The sequence below is a fragment of the Chinchilla lanigera genome, unplaced genomic scaffold (genome assembly GCF_000276665.1).
Source record: "Chinchilla lanigera isolate Chin_1 unplaced genomic scaffold, ChiLan1.0 scaffold00030, whole genome shotgun sequence".
In the NCBI taxonomy this organism is placed as follows: Eukaryota; Metazoa; Chordata; class Mammalia; order Rodentia; family Chinchillidae; genus Chinchilla; species Chinchilla lanigera.
In genome coordinates, this window is record NW_004955431.1 from 5,166,247 (window position 1) to 5,182,729 (window position 16,483).

Genomic DNA, 16,483 nt, shown 5'->3' on the forward strand with positions numbered 1-16,483 from the left:
AGAAGCACTTTCCTGGAAACAATCCAGGCTGAATATGAGGTAACAGTCATTGGTCAACACTGCCACCCACAGTGAAGTGAAAGATAGGAAAAGATGAAGGCTTTCAAGCGTTTCGGTGCTGTCTCCTCTCCATAAAGTCTCTTATTTGGACCCCCCTCTGGGGCCCCTCCATCCTATTAGTCAGAAAGGAGAGGGCACAAAGGGGTCACGACAGGCAAGGCTGTGAGCGCGCATCACCAGGGCTCTGACACCACAATGGCCGCTTGCCTTCTGAGGGCTATAGTGCATGGCCTGCTGGGAAACAGCTAAGCTGTAAGTAGCTGTTGGCTTTAGGTTATATAGTATTGTATAGTATGTTAGATCAATCCTAGTTTTGAAGTGTGATTATGAAGACTAGGTATGTTCAATTCATGTTTTTGATATCTACGTAGATACGTATGGCCAATTTTAGGTTGTAATTTTTTCTAATTGTACATCTACATATTTGATATGGTACATAGTTTATCTCTTTCTCAAAGATAATTTAGTGATACCTTGTGGAACTCTTGGAGAAGAACTCTTTCCAACATTCTAACCCAGGGGACGGCCACTCATTTAGCTGGCATTTTCCAAGCATCTGTTCTGTACCCAGATGGTGGGAGATGAGGGAAAGGAGGGACAGCTGAGTCTGAGTTTGGTGACAGGGTGTTAGGAGAGGCTGCCTCGAGGTGACTCCGTATCTGAATCTTGAAAGATTAGTGGACAAAATGAAGCTAGCCAGGCTGTCCAGGAGGAAAGACCAAAATGAAGTGCAAATGAAGACCTTGGTACCTCTGAGGAATTCTAGACAAAGAGCCATAATATACTGTACAGAAATCAAAGTTTCAAAACAAACTCAGCTCAATTCAACCAACATTTTTATATCACAGATACATGCATAGCTATGTTTTAGGTGCTGGGTTACAGAAATGGCAGGAAGACAAGGGCCGATAGGAGGATGCAGAGAGGCAGCATCAGGGAGGTGGAGAAGAGTTCTATCTGGAGAGTCGAGGGAGCTTTCAGAGGAAGAAAGGAACAGGGATTGAAGCCCACACAGGAGAAACAGGGAAGCTGAGTAGAGGACACCGTGTGTGCTTTGGTGCGAGGCAGGAAATCTCAGGCTGTGTCCAGAGAACTGGTGTAGCTCACTATTGCTACAACTTAGATTTGGAGTGGAGTGGAGAGTGGGGAGGAATGCAAAGGGAGTGACCATGTAAAGGGAGAGAGCTTTGGTCTGTGGAGTCTTTGAAGTGTTGTAAGCAAGTGTAATACAACAGGACAGTATTTAGAAACCCCTGGAGCTACAGTGTAGGGGAAAAACAGTAGCGTCAGATCAGTGCCATAGAGGTTGATTAGGCAAGAGCAGGTGTCCTGGCCTGGACCGGCCATGATGAAAGAGATGGAGCAGGGGCGTGGTTCTAAGAGGTGTTAGAAGTCTTAACTGATAGGGCTTGATGACTAATAAACACCATCATGAGAGGAGGAGGTGAAAGATGAGCCACAGGTTTGTGGTTTGTGTGACTGGGGGAATGGAGGTGCCACTAGCTGCCCAAGCATAGCCACTGTCTGGTCATGTATGTGTGCACACACACACACACACACACACACACACACACACACACACTCCAGCTGTGTGTTCTTCCTTCTCTCCCACCTCATATTCCCTAGCCAGAAGTGAAAAACAAAGGAAAGCCAGGAGAATCTCCCCACTGGTCTCTCATGGCTCCACAGTGTGGTGCTTCGTGAGTCTACTGAGCAGGACCGGACCCTGGCAGCTTCCTCCAGGAAGCACAGGATGGAAACCACTGCCTGTGTACACCAGCCCTTGTCTGCCTGTGCTCTACCCACCGTCCTGCACCCAGCCCTTTTCTCGTCCCTTCACCCACCTTCGTAGTTACATGAATTTTTGTGGATAGTTCTGACATCCAATACCTCAGATAGATGGCAGTGCTTTGAGCTCTCTCTCCTTCTCCTCTCTCTCCCTTTCTCTTTTTCCTTGCCCCTCCCTCTTTCACTGCTTCTCTCACTCCCTCTTCCTTTCCTCAATTACCACTTATTTTATTGTGAACATATTTTTACAATGATATACAAACAACTACTACCCTAGAGAAAAAATGGAATGCTACCGACCACTCTGAAGTGCCTTGTGTGTTTTCTACTTACTGTCCACCACTCCCAATAACTATTATCCTGACCATGCAACTCATTTCCTTGCTCTTCTGTGTTGTCACCTGGTATATTCACCTCCCTAAACAACAGTTTAGTTTTGCTTGTTTTGGAACCTTATTCTATGAAATCCCTTGATTCTGGTTGCTTCTGTCTTTCAACACTGTGTATATGATTCATTGGTGTGGTTATACATAGCCATGCTGTCTATTGCATGGATTTTATTCCATTTTATAGTGATGGACTTTGGATTGTTTCCAGAGTGAACTCTTATGAACAAAATTCCTTGAAGATGCTTGTATGCATATCCTGATCACCATTCATGAGTTTTGTCAGGGCTCGTATCTGGGAGTGGAGCTGCTGACTCATAGACATCTTCAGTATTTTTCAATATTATTTGATATCACATGAATGTTCTCTTGTTCCACATCTTCTCCAACCTTTATTGTTGTGTCACTTTTTTGCTTTAAACTTCTGTTGCCAAAAGAGAGTCTCCTACTGAAACAGACCCCGCTAGGCCAGTGGGTCTGAGCCTCAGATTCCCCAGTGGTTTGTAGCAGAGAACATTCGCACGTGAGGCACATTGCTGTGAGCAGGCCCATAAGGAGGATGTGAATAATCCTCAAGTGAGAAGGCCAAAACTTTAAATTAATTCTGAGTGACTTAACAAAAGTAAACTCTATTAGGGCTGTAATGCTTTGTTACTTTAAAACAAAATATATCACCTGCATATGTGCTGATTCCCTGGTTTAAAACCACTATTGTTGGCTGGGATTCTGTTTTGAACAGCCTTGAGCTTGAATGTACTGACCAGCTCAAAGCCATGACCCTTCAATATGTTTCTTTACCAAAGCTTGCCCTTTACACACAACCATTTACAGGAGAACAAAAGTATGAACCCAAGCACTATCCCCCGGCCTGTGATAGTCATGGACATGTTCTTTCTGGTGTCCCCACAGGGTGTAACCAGCCATCAGGACTTGGCCAGGAGCCCTGTCCCCTGTGATGGCCATTTCATCAATCTGGCTGATGAAGAAGATGTTTTCCTTCAAGGTGAGCAAATGGATGGGACCTGCTTGCCTCCGGCCAATGGTAGTCCCACCCAATATTCGACAGGAGAAACTAATTTACAAGCTGCAGGAGGAAAAGACTTTTCGGGAAGAGATGAAGATTTTCCATAAGAAAATAGAAGACTTCAGGGAAGAGATACAGAATTTCCGAGGCAAGATCTGTGTTTTCCGGGGCCAGATGTTGGATTTTGGGGAAGAGGAGAAACCTTTCTGGGAAGAGGAAAAGACTTTCTGGAAAGAGGAAAAAACTTTCTGGGAAATGGAAAAATCTTTCCGGGAAGAAGAAAAAACATTTTGGAAAAAATACCGTACCTTTTGGAAGCAGGATAAGGCCTTCTGGAAAGAGGACAATGCCTTATGGGAAAAAGACCGAAAACTTCTTCAGGAGGACAAGGCCCTATGGGAGGAAGAAAAGGCCCTGTGGGTAGAGGAAAGAGCCCTCCTTAAGGAAGAGAAGGCCCTGTGGGAGGATAAAAAGTCCCTCTGGGAGGAAGAGAATGCCCTCTGGGAGGAAGAGAAAGCATTCTGGGTGGAAGGCGGCCACATTGGTATGGAGCAGGTGCCCCAAGACAGGCCACAAAGGGCAGCTTTACCCCGAGGCCCAGCATAGTGACCACTCGACTTGCAGAGCCAAGGTATCCAGACTCTACTGGATTGGGATCCAAGTCCACAGTGATCCCCAATGCTACCGTAAATACGCACTTATTTGTCTCCTTGCTTTGAAAGATCTAATAAAATTCTGAGGAGAGGTTTGAAAAACTAGCGTTTAGAGGAAGGCTGACTGTATTTTTTTTAGGTTCTGTGATCCTCCAAGGTCATATTTCCCGCTATAGACCTTGGTCCCAAGGCCGTTTGCAATGTTCCTGGGTAGAAATGGAGTCACTCTTTTTAAAAGAGAAAGACTGGGGAAAAGAGGCTCAGACAATGCCAGCTAGAGACAGAGGGGCACGGAAGGGCTGAGACACCCTTGCCTCTGTCATGTTGTAGGGCAATCACGTCTCCTTCACTGTGCACAGTCTTGGAGGCCCGCCAAAGGCTGACAGCTGTCCAGAAATGGCCAAATTGCTGTTAGTAATCCATACGTGCTGCTTCCTCACCTAGCAGGCAGCTTTGAACACTTAGGTAGAGTCCACCCACTGGCAGTCCTGATATCCCATCAAACTTCTCAACTGTCCATCCTCTCAGCATGACAAAGGCCCTTGACATTGACCAGAGGCCCAAGAGCACCCCTCAAAGGCATTGATCTTCTCTGATGACGTAGACAAAGTGGACGCATAGATTTACGGAAGTTTTCTCTGCTCCTGTCCCCCATATAGTCCCACTCACTGGTTTTCTCTATGTCTGCATCTCTTTATTGTAAGTTCATTCCCATGGTGTTTTTTCCTTTGGTCTTTGTTTTCATTTATTTAAAATTAAAATGCCCTGGGAGGTAATTCATTCAATAAATGCACACCACTGTGGTCAAGTAATTTATGTCCCCAACTTTTCTTATGGAGATTAGATAATCTTTATAGGGATTGATATAGAAATGACCAGAGGTAGAAGGGTTACAAACGTCAAAACAGACATCTCCTTTGCTTTCTGTTAGGCATGGCCTTAAGGATATTAAAGTTTACCTTTGCAACTTCCCTAATATTGGACAAGAACTTCCACACACACTAACTCATGTGACCTTCCCATGATTCTTTGGACTAATGGGAAAGGCACATATATCCATTTTACGGATGAGGAAACAAAGATCTAGAGAAGCAAAATGATCGCATATGGCCAGGTAAATAGCAAATGGAAGGGCCAGGATTAGAACCTGTTTTCTCCCTCTGACTCCCATTCCTTTTCTAATATAGCCCAAGTTCATGGCAGATGACCTAACAGTAACTCTGCTGATAATGGCCACAACACTGCAAGAGCCTGAAGTGCTTTGGATTTCATTCTGATTTGGAGTGGTGGTGAAGAGATGGAGAAGACAAGGAACTTAACAGAGTCCCATATATAGAGGTAGAGGTAGAGGCAGAGGTAGAGGCAGAGGTAGAGGTAGAGGAAGAGATAGAGACGTAAACATTCTTGGTACCAGATAAGTGGGCCAACTTCCAGAAACACCCAGGTCTCTGAGTCCTCTGGGAAATTCTGTGTTCTGGATTTCGAACCTTCTAGGCAGGAGATTGGAATAATCCTCTCTGAGGAATTTGACCATCCCAGGAGAACAGGCCTAGAAGTGTTAAATCTGGGGATTCAGCCACGCACACAGAGCTCACACAGGCACCTTCTCATTGCCTTCCTCCCATTGAGAACCACCAGACACATTAGGAAAACATGAACTATGATGTAGCCTAAAATTCACAGGTAACTTACTGTATCTTAGTGTAAAGAGAAAATTTACAAGAAAGAAAGAAGAAAACTGACAAAATTTAGAAAGCAAAAAGAAAATATTATTATTGGCCATATGACACAGCAGGAATGAAAGTTCAAGTAGGCTGGAAGATAAAACTGAAGAATTCTCTGAGGAAGATGAGAAAAAGACAAAGAGGTGGGGAAAGTATTGAGAAAGAGAGAGAGAGAGGTGAGCTGGGAGTGCGGCTCAGTGGTAGAGCATTTGCTAGCAGGTATGGTTCAATCCTAGCACCACAAACAGAGACACAGACCTAGTCCAGGACCTCCACTTTCAAATGATGATGTCCAAGGAGAAAGAAAAGGAAAAGAATATAGGGAAGAAATATTTAAGGAATAATTCAAGACTATGGCTTAGAGCAAAATCTCACAGACTGAAAGGGGCCAAGAGTGCCTAGAACAGTGGATGAACATAGATCCAACTAGGACATGGCACTGTGGAATTTCAGGTCATTCATGGCAAAGAGAAGACCATACAATAACAGGAGGGCAGTTAGATGGGCAGGAGGGGGTACTAAGAAAGTTAAAAATATAGAAAAAGTCACATTTAAAAGTCTAGTTCCAGGCATAGTGGTTCACACCTGTAACTGTAGCACTCAGGAGGCTGAGGCAGGAGTATTGCTGTGAGTTCAAGGCCAGCCTGAATTGCATAGTGAAACCCTGCCTCAAAAAAAGAAAAAGGTCTAAAAACCATAATAGCTTCAGGTTTCTTAGCACCCCTGGAGATGCTAAAACATTGGAGGACAAGGAAACAAGAATGTCAATATTCTGAAAGAAATTATTTCCAGCTATGAGCTCTACCCTCAGCCACACTATTCTTCAAGAATGAGGGTAGAATAAAGGCATTCTCAGTGCTCAGGACCTCAGCTTACCACAGATAGATTCTTTGAAAGCCCCTCCGAAATGAGAGAGTTAAGCAAGACAGGGGCGATTGTGGCATCCTGGAAATCCAGGTGTCATGGTTCATATCTAAAATGTCCCCCAAACATCTGCTGCGGTTGGAGGTGGGATTTTGAAAAGTGAATGGACCATGGGGGCTCTGCACTCATCAGGACGTTAATCCACTGGTGAATTCCTGGCTGAATGTGGTGTTAGGAGTTGGGGCCCGGTTGGAGAAGGGTCACAGAGGACGTGTCCTACAGGGATGTATTCTTGTCCTTGGCTCCTCCTTTCCTCCCTTCTCTTCTGTTTTTCGGCTGCCATGTGGTGAACAGCTTTCCAATTTTATCTTGCTATTTCTGCTTTGGAGAGAGCTGTCCATGGACTGAACCCACCTAAACTGTATGCCAAATAAACCCCTCCTTCTGTAAATTGTAGGTGTCAGGTATTTTACCTCAGTGACAGGAAACCTAACTAATACATCAGGGGCTAGAGAGACAAAACCTGAGACAACAGCTGTGGTCCAGGCCTAAAGAGCATTGCAGTCCAGACTAGAGGAATAGGGAAAGAGAGGGGGGCTCAGGAATGAAAAAAAGGGAGAAAAGTTAAGATGTATTGTATATATATACCGGCTCCCCATGATAAATGTAAACACTATGTACTGGGAAAATATACTAGTAAATAAAAATTTAAAAACAACTTTAAGGCATAAAACTGGCCAGGTGAGGTGGCACACACCTGTAATCCAAGCTATTCAGGAGGCTGAGGATGACAAGTTCCAGGCCAGTCTGGGCAATGTAGCAAGACCTTGCCTCAAAGAATAAAAAAGGCCAAGGAGGTTGTCTGGTGGTAGAGCACCTCTGAATTCAATCCCCAATACCCTAAAACAAAACAAAATGATGAAATTGTTGTAATAACCAAAGTAATTGTATCTAGAAAGATAAACACTGGTGAGCAGAGTTTGAGGGTGAATAAGTGGTAAGTAGGAAGAAAATTCAGCAACTGGAGGAGAAACAGCTATTTGTTAATGAAAAACAAAGGTTTGTGTGGGAAAGGAAAAATAGCTGTGGTATTATGCTACAAATACAGCTGTGAATAGCATTTCAATAGTTATACAAACATGAGTTCTGAGTAGTGATCTAACCTAAATTACAACATTGGAGATGTGAGAGAGGGTAGGGGAAGTCTGCTCACTTTTTCTCGTGGGAATCAGTCAATAATATTCAACACTGAAAATTCAAAAAGCAATATAAGCCTATTATTTAAAGCACCTCCCCAACCTCAGCATCTATCTGAACCTTTCAGAGGGCTTTCTAAACTGGCACTTGGTCTTCTTCTCCTCCTCTGTTCCAGTCACATGGAAAGTCTGTTCCTACCCTGAACACCTTACACTGTGCTCCCTTGTGACACTGGATTTTTGTCTATATCCCTCCTGTAATCAGGATGTTCTCTGTCCCTCCACCATCACCATTGTGAGCTCACTCTCACCTTCAAGTGCCTGCCTATACATTGCTGACTCTGGGGAGTGTTTGCCAACCCTATTGTCCACTGGGGATCCTTCTGGGGTCCTCCTGAATCTGCACTTCCCCTGGCCCTGCACTGGTCACACCAGGCTGTCCTATTCCATTTATTTGCCTGAATTCTCTACAAGACTGTAAAGTTCAAGAGGGCAGAGATTATGTTCAAACGCCTTTGTTACAGGAATTTCCATTTCAGAAATAGAAGTCAGAAGTGTATTTCCCAGCCTCCCTTGCAGCCAGAGGTTGAACATGTGACCCAGGCTCCACTAATAATGTGCATCAATGCCAGACCTTAGTGAAGAAAAAATGTCATATGAAATCATCATTAAGGGTGGCAGGAAATGGAGCTTTTAGAGGAAGCCGGGGGCAGAGGTCTCCCTGCCCAGGACAGTGCTGTGAGCTGTAGAGCCTGTGTGCCTGGATGCAGAGACAGTAAGTCCTCTTCTGGAACAATCCATAACTGAATTTTCTACAGTGTTCCTGGCTGATCAGCCACCTACCCTAACTAGCTGTTAAGGAAATCTTGTAAGTTTCTTCCTACCCTTCATTAAATATAGTATCTATTAAGCTAGCTAGAGCATGTTCATTTTTCTTTTAAAAAGGTTTCTTTATTCTTAACTAAGAAACAGGAAAAGAAAGAGTAATTGTCTTGCTTTGGATTTCATCTTCAGTGCTTAGTAGACCTTGGGTATATAAGAGGTTCTAAATTCTAAATTCTAAATGTTTACTGATGTGGGTGAGTAAATGAATTAATAAATGAATGTTTGAGGGGAAAACTGTTCTGAAATCAGTGACTGTGCCCTGTGACTTCCCTGAAGGAGGGAGTGCAGAGCCACCATAGGTGCTTTCCCTCCTGTCTTTCCCGATGTGGACCCACATTTCTAGGTCTGCACTCAAGCCAGGCAACCCCAGACCCAAACATAAGAGAACGTGAGATGCACCCCCGCCCCCCCCCGTGCATGGAGAATACTACTCAGGAGATGGGTGATAATCTTTACGCCTAGGGAGGAACAACTCCTGTGAATGTCTTCTCTCCTTGCTGCAAGTGGGTGTCAGTGTACTTGTTTTCTTATATTTTCACCCTTTGTGAGCTCCTCCAGCCAGAGAGACTGATCTGACTCATGCTTTCTGGCTTTGCTGCCTGTGTGTGCCTCCCTCCTCCTCCACAATTTGAAATGAGCTCTTAAGTCATATAAAAACAAGGCTGAGGAACAGCCTGACTAGAGTCTCAATTGCTAGGGGCAGCCACTGCACACGGCAATGTACATTTGCAGAACTCAGAGCTGGTTGCTTAGCAACAAAATGAGATGATGGTTTAACTAGCTCAGATCCACATTTGCCTAATCAATGCAGCTTTAACCCTCTGGTGTAGAGCAGAGACCCCCAGCAAACCCTTGAGTAGACAGATCTACAATGTTTGTTAAGACAGTATCTTTTTTACTTTTCTCTCATTCTGAGACAAAATACCTGATGCCCAAAATTGAGGAAGAAAAGGTTTATTTAGCTCACAGTTTGTGGAGGCTTCAGTCCATAATCAGCTGGCTCCAAAACATGGTGGCATGGCACAGGGGCAACACTTCAAAGCAACAGAAGACAGCAAAAGCAAGAGCAAAAACAGAGGGGAAACAAGGCTTTTTTCCTCCCTTATATTGTATGCTGGCTATCTACCAGCATACATCTCTGTGCCCTCCTCTCTCACAAGTTCAGGATGTTTACAAAGTAAGGGCCCTGGCTCCTTGCTAAGTTTCTTACTTAAACTTCTAAACTTCTCAAGTTGATACAACGTATCAATCATAACAATCCACCCCTTGTCAAATTGACCACCACACACATTTCTTTAAACTGGTTTCCAGATACAAAGACGTGCTTATTCTTAACATTTCACAATTGAAACATTACAACACAGGTTAACAATCTTTAAGAGCCAGTATTAAGTCTATCAACATTAAATTACATTGGAACCATAGCATTTTGTTCTTTACCTCCCCCAAAGACTAATGCACATCTATGTAAAAGGCATTTAGTCCATCTGCAAGAGTTGACAAAGTCCTAATAGTTTCAGCATTGCTGAAAAGTCCAAATCACAAATCTCCTAGATGTAAGGCAAACTCTTAGCTGCAAGCCCCTGTACAAATGAAAAGTTAGACACTTCCAACATTCAATGGCACACAATAAACATTTTCATTCCAAAAGTTGCAAGCAGCAATACAAAGGAATGGGACCAAAGCAAGTCCACAACACAGCAGGGCAAACATCTGAGGCAACCTGTGGCAAGTTATGAGCTCCAAAGGGCTTGAGTGGATCCACCACTATGGCATTTCCAGAAGCTCCCATGGCTTCTCTCGTGGGTTGGTTTTGCTCCCTCTTTGCAGGTTTCCTTAAATGATCCACTTTCCTGGGTTTTCCAAACTTCTGGGGTCTTCATTACATCTTTGGCTTCACCCTCACAGCTTCACACATTGCCCTCTCAGGGGCACACTGCCTGCCTTCCTAGGCCTTCTGAAATTGGGGTGGAAGCCTTCTTAACCCCACAGCTCTTGCATTCTACATGCACCTAAAACAGCACCACTTGGATGATGCCAAGGTCTGCTGCCACAGGAGCAGTAGCCAGGCTTTCCTCTCTCTTGGCTGTAGGGTTTGAATAACTGGATTGTTGGGCACTTTGAATCCAATTCCTAGGATCAAATTTTCTATGCCACTGCCATTCTAAAACATGGTGGTCTGTGACTTTCTCCTCAAAGCAGTCTTTCACCTTTGCAGTTTTGAGGCTGCAAAGGGTGGAGACTTGTTGCTTCTTGTGATGACTTCAGGCCATCTTTTCTATTCTCCTGGTCTTTCTCAGCAGTCAAGATTTCATCAACTCTATCTTTGTAGCCTACAGCTTTACTGAAGCTTCCTTTCTGGACAAACACAATATTTTAAATCATTCTGCTGGGCTCTTTGCTCTTGATTCTCAACATAGATCTGGCCACCACCTCAACAATTGACTGCCTTGAAATTTCATGTGCCAGATTAATTAGCCCACTGACCTTAATCTCAGTGTCAGGCAAAGTCTCTGGATAGGAGCAAAATGCAGATAAGCTTTCTGCCAATCCATAACACACATTGTCTGGAGTCTAATGGCCACTGCAGTCCTTCTTCCCACCAGAAATCTCCCAAACCTGATCTTTACCTGCAAAATTTCTATCAGCCTTCTGGTCTTCTGAGCTCTGACCAGAATCTCCCATATAGAACAGGGTAAGGTGTTCCAACTGCATTCTTTCAGCTGTCATCCCCAAATCTTTCCAGACTCTTCCCATAAGCCATTCCCAAAGGCTCCTGAACCACATAGTCAGATACAGTCACAGCAATGACCCCACTCATCTGGTACCAATTTCTGTCTTATTTACTTTTCTCTCATTGCTGAGACAAAATACCAAATACTCAAAGTTAAAGGGGAAACATTTATTTAGCTAGCTCCAAGGCACTGTGGCACGGCACAGGGGCAGCACTTCTAAGCAACATAAGACAGCAAAAGCAACAAGAGCAAAAACAGAGGGGGGACAAGCCTCTTTTCCTCCCTTATATTGTATGCCGGCTATCACCCATACCATCTCTGTGCCCTCCTCTTCCATAAGCCATACTGCAGAGAATGGAGTATTAGTTTCTTAGTAAAAGTTCTAAACTTCTCAAGTTGACGCAATGTATCAACCATTACAGACAGACACTGCTTTAAGCACGTTCTAAGTGCTATGCACCATGTTATATCTAAATCTTCACAACCCAGTGAAGTGGCACTAGTATTAGCTGGATATGAAGAAACTGAGGCACAAAGAGCCAGTGGTTACACAACCAGTAAAAGTAGGATTCAGACTTGGATCCAGGCCTTCTGGCTCCAGAATGCAAGCTTTTTGAACTAAGTTAAAATGCCCCATCCAGTAACTACTCTTCAACACATTTCCCTTAAAGTAGTCCAGGCAGAAAACATCCAATGGACAGATGTGTGTTCTTTAGCTGCATAAAAAGTCAAGCTAGGCTTAACATTCTTCTAATATCTCAAATACCCTCATCAAGGAATAGCTCAGTTTCAACGGCAAGGCCCTTGCACAAATGACACATTGCCATGGAAGTATTCTGGTAGTGATTCTCCTGGCCCTCCACCCACTTCCCCTTCTCAAACTTGACAGTTCTGACTTAACCCAGGGGGCCTTTCTGGACCTCAGCATTCCCAAGGGCTATACCTACCTCACGAGGACGAGAAGTCAGGCTGTGCAAGGGTGTGGCTAGGGGCAGAAACTGAAGCAGGAGGAGCTTCCTTCTAGGAGCTGCTGACCTGGCATGGCCACAGCCCACTTCAGGGCCCACATACAATCGTTTGCCCATGCTTGGCTTCCATTTGCCCACAAAAATCCCCTCAGGACCCTCCTCGCTGCAGGCTTCTAGGTATGAGACCTGTGGTAGATAGCTGCCTCTTCCTCCTCGGCCACAAGTATCTATTTAGACTCTGACCCCCCAAACAAATGACAATTCTCTTTTCACTATTTCTCATTGTCTGCCCTGGCTGCTGCTTCTCTTCTTTACAAGCTGGGGTTTCCCTGAGCACCTCCTTTCCATCCTCAGCCATGAGCCCTCTCTTCCAGCTTGTTCTTTGTAGTTCTCCAGGTGATGCCCTGGGAATAAGGCAGCTAGGCGGTAGCCAGGAGCAATTTGTCACAGCATTGGGCTTTTAGCTCCTGGAATGTCTCTCGCATCCTCCCACAGTCACTCGACCATGGCCTCTTCCCAAATTATGTTTACTTTTGATAGTCCTGTTGGATTTCTCTGCAGTATAGCCGGCAGACCACTGCATTGTCAGTGGTCAGTCAGGTTGTGGGAAGGTCCTCAAACGGTGGATTCAGGGAGTCCAAGATCTTTTCACTAGCACAAATATCACCAATTTGAAACTAGGTTTAATCATGAGCACCAGAAATCATGTCAGATTCTTAATAATTGTTATACATCCACAGATTCACGTATGCTGTGAAGATCACTCTGTTGGAATCTTGGTTTGTAGCAGAAAATGCCCTCCTGGCCAGTATACTTCAGTTTCTTAGATGTCCAGGTAATAGTTCCTGTTCCAGTTCCAGTTGCTTCTGTCTCTTAGAAACAGCTGGTCACCGTGATGCCCATTGTGTAAACCAATCTCCAATTGACAAGCCATTCTGCCTTTGTACCTCCTGCTTGCTTACCCCCTATAAGCCCTAAACCACCAAAGATCATGGTCTGATATTTTGGGAATGATCCCAATCAGTGCCCATTGATGTAAATAAATGTGCCTCCAAATCCTGGGTATCATTTTAGTGCTTCTGCTTGCTGTTTCAGGTTAATACCTAGTTAAATTCTTTGCACATCATTTGCATTTTTGCTATTGTTTACTTTTGTTAAATTTGCATGTTCTAATTTTATTTTCTAATTTTATTTTTTTATTTTAAAAAGTAAAAGAAGGATAGCATAGTAATGGGGGGGCTTACCAAATTACAGACAAAGTGGTAAAAAATTATCAATGGTTGTTGTTTTACATGTTGTTATCTACAAGATAGTTTCTCAGGAAAACCAATAGACAAATAATAGTGAGTTACAGACAAAAGAGGTAGGAGATTATCAATAGTTGTTGTACTATACTTTGGGATCTTCAAAGTGGCTTCTAAGGAAAATAGAGCTATACATGAGTGACCTAGTGAATAATCATTAAATGAAAGCATGTTGCCCCTCTCCCTCCCACTCCCATATTTAGGAAGGGCACTTCCATTTTTCACCAGGAGTTTCAGATCACCTGTTTTGTGCCAGACCCTACACACACAATAGTGACTTACAAATGGCCACTTGTCCTCGAAGACATGTACAGTGGGACACTGAGATTTAATTCCAGCAGAACGTGAGAGGTGTTGAAGGTGAGGTTTGCAGAAGGCAGAGAAGGGTCCTTTAGCCGAGCAAGGGAGTTCTAGAGAAAAAAAAAAAGAGATAAAACAGCAAGTCAAGCCATAGCTGCCTCAAGCTGAGTCCTGTGCTGACAGCAAAACGAAGCAGAGCCCCAAATATTTCCTGTAGCAACCAGAATCCATTGCTCCTTCTCCTAATATGCCATGGTGGGTTTGGGGCAGGGTTGGTTGTGTGGAGGGGGGTGCAGGGGATGGGGAACATATGTTGGGGATTGGTGAACAAAGCTGTAGAGTTTCTGTTTTCAAGCTTAAATTTGATTTGAAAACATTAATACTAGAACAAGCATAATGGAATCTAGCTCTGATGGGTACTTATTTTGGGAAGGTAGTAGGTGGCCACAGTCATTTTGAAGCTCCTAGATTTTTGACTTTGAAATTCAGTCCTTCAGCCCAAAAGAAATAAAAAGTATAAGCTAAGCTATGAACAGAAAAGGACTGAGGCTCACCTGAAATCCCTGAAGAGAAGCTCTGTAATTATGGATTCTCCATCACAGAGGTCATTGCGCACAGCATGGGCCTGTAGTATTAAAGTATTTGGAAATTAGAAGAGGATGTCCAAGAGATCAAATAATGCTGGTACATGTGGGGGAACTTTTAAACAATATTTTTTGTATAAAGTCAAATGATAAAGAAAATAATATTAAGGAGAAACTAAATCGGTCCCCACACCCTAGCAACCACACTTTAGTGATAAATACATGTGAAATAAACAAGTACTAATGACAAAAGAGAGGAGGTATCTATACAACACAAGGCTTCAAGACTATTTTTTCCATTGAAGAGGATAACATTTTTAAACCTAGGTGATAGGCCCCACAGTCCCATGGCACCACGAGAAGCCTACAGGTCTTTTGGGCTCATGGGATCTAAATCCTAGCCACGGTCCTCCACAAAGCTGCAAAGAGCTTATTCTGGGAAGGTGGGAGAACTGAGTGCTTGGCCTTAGGACCAGGAGGCTGAGGACAAGTTAATCACAGCCATTCTGAAGGCAGGACAGAGGGGACAGGCAAGGGGAGGAAACTGCAGCAGCAGGACTTAGGTCACACACAGAGGTCCTGACTGACGGCTGCTCCTGCCTGGAAAGGATGTGAAATCTCTTCTCTGGGGCTTCAGGCACAGGGCAGACCCTCATCCACCAGGAAGAGCTGTGACCTTAACTGCCAAGAAGATATGAAAGTGGGTTCAGAAAAGGGGAGACCTAAGTGGCAATGCTATTCATGCTGTAAAAGTGTGAATACTATAAACTTTCCATCAAGAAGGTAAAGAAACCCATGAGCACTCTGTAACACATTCGATGGTGACGCCTGAAGTGGGTCTTCACCTGCTGGTGTTTGCTGAGTGAGCTTAGGGGATCTCTTCCACCCACAGAAAGCTGTTCCCTTCAGTGTATCCATTCCTTTGCATTTTATCTTCAAGCTCTCCTCCATCCCGCTCTTCCACTTTGTAACTGAAATTATTGGAAAACAACATTAAAGTCTATATCATCATTTTTCTGGGGTTGAAAGAGTGTGAGGGAAATATTGGCAACCTGAAGCGACCAGGTTTTTAATCACTATTATAATTACTATTAATCACTATCAATTAATGATAATGTATGTAATAACAATTAAATAATCAATCACAAGTGTTTAATCAAATCAATTATTAAGTCATGTTCAGGTACCACCATAAAAGGGGTAGAGAATGATGCAGTGTCGGCCCAGAGTTCTACCATGGTTAAGGTTTGCTTGTGGATAACCTATCCTTGTGCATCCCTAAAATTTCCATAGTAAAAAGGAAAATGCCCATAACCATAATCTTGTTTAAGGGTAATGTACAAGGTTAAGGACTGATCTTATTATGAAGCCCTGGTTGGGGCTTCTGGAGAGGGGAATTAGGGTAATGAAAGTTCTTAGGGTCAAGGGATCTGGGTTTGAGGTTGCTTCACACATCTATGAATTCTGTGACTTGAGTTAGATGCCCCAGGCTTTGCTCTCTTTTCTGCATACAGTGTTACCTTTCAAGGGGCTAATTTGATCATTGCCTTGTTGTTATTATTGTTATCCTTTGCGGTGCTCCAGATTAAAACCCAGGGCTTACGGCATGGTAGGTAGGAGCTCTGCCACTGAGTTATTCTATCAGCTCCAATTTGGTAATTAAAAATATGTGAAATGTATATTTGAGAGTCCTGAAGTCATGCTACAGTGTATGGTTTAAAGGACAGAATAGACTTAAAATTCAGATTTGGGGCGCTGGAAGTAGGCCAAGTTACATTTGACCCCTGACTCCTCCACCTGTCTTGGTAGTATATGTGACTTCATGAGTGTGTGTGACCTTGGTAGCATACATCACCTCGGTCACATATGGTGAAATGGCCAAACACTGGAGCCAGACTTCCTGGGCCTAAACCTCTATTCTTCCCCTTGCTTTCTGTAGAAACCTGAAATTTTCTCCGCATCCCTCAGCTTCTTCATCAATAATGAGGAATTTTACAGTAAATGCTTGAAGA

The 16,483-nt window shown here is 43.7% G+C and overlaps 1 protein-coding gene and 1 long non-coding RNA gene across 3 annotated transcripts; one reads left to right on the forward strand and one right to left on the reverse strand.

Annotated features, from left to right (window-relative positions):
• The first annotated feature begins 204 nt into the window (after positions 1–204).
• Ccdc70 (coiled-coil domain containing 70) lies at positions 205–4,017 on the forward strand. Of its 2 annotated transcripts, none has more exons than XM_005387609.1 (2): positions 205–312; positions 3,144–4,017. In XM_005387609.1, the coding sequence occupies exon 2, from the start codon at positions 3,190–3,192 to the stop codon at positions 3,862–3,864; it is 675 nt and encodes a 224-aa protein (XP_005387666.1). In that variant the 5' UTR covers positions 205–312; positions 3,144–3,189; the 3' UTR covers positions 3,865–4,017. The 2 variants fall into 2 exon arrangements, with proteins under 2 accessions (XP_005387666.1, XP_005387667.1); XM_005387610.1 differs by having other exon boundaries at positions 309–397.
• A 9,824-nt stretch (positions 4,018–13,841) lies between these two features.
• On the reverse strand, positions 13,842–15,403 carry LOC106148856. The gene is made up of 3 exons (XR_001234573.1): positions 15,317–15,403; positions 14,442–14,512; positions 13,842–13,997 (listed from the first exon to the last, which is right to left on the reverse strand). It is a non-coding gene; the product is annotated as an uncharacterized LOC106148856 (long non-coding RNA).
• Positions 15,404–16,483: the final 1,080 nt, after the last annotated feature.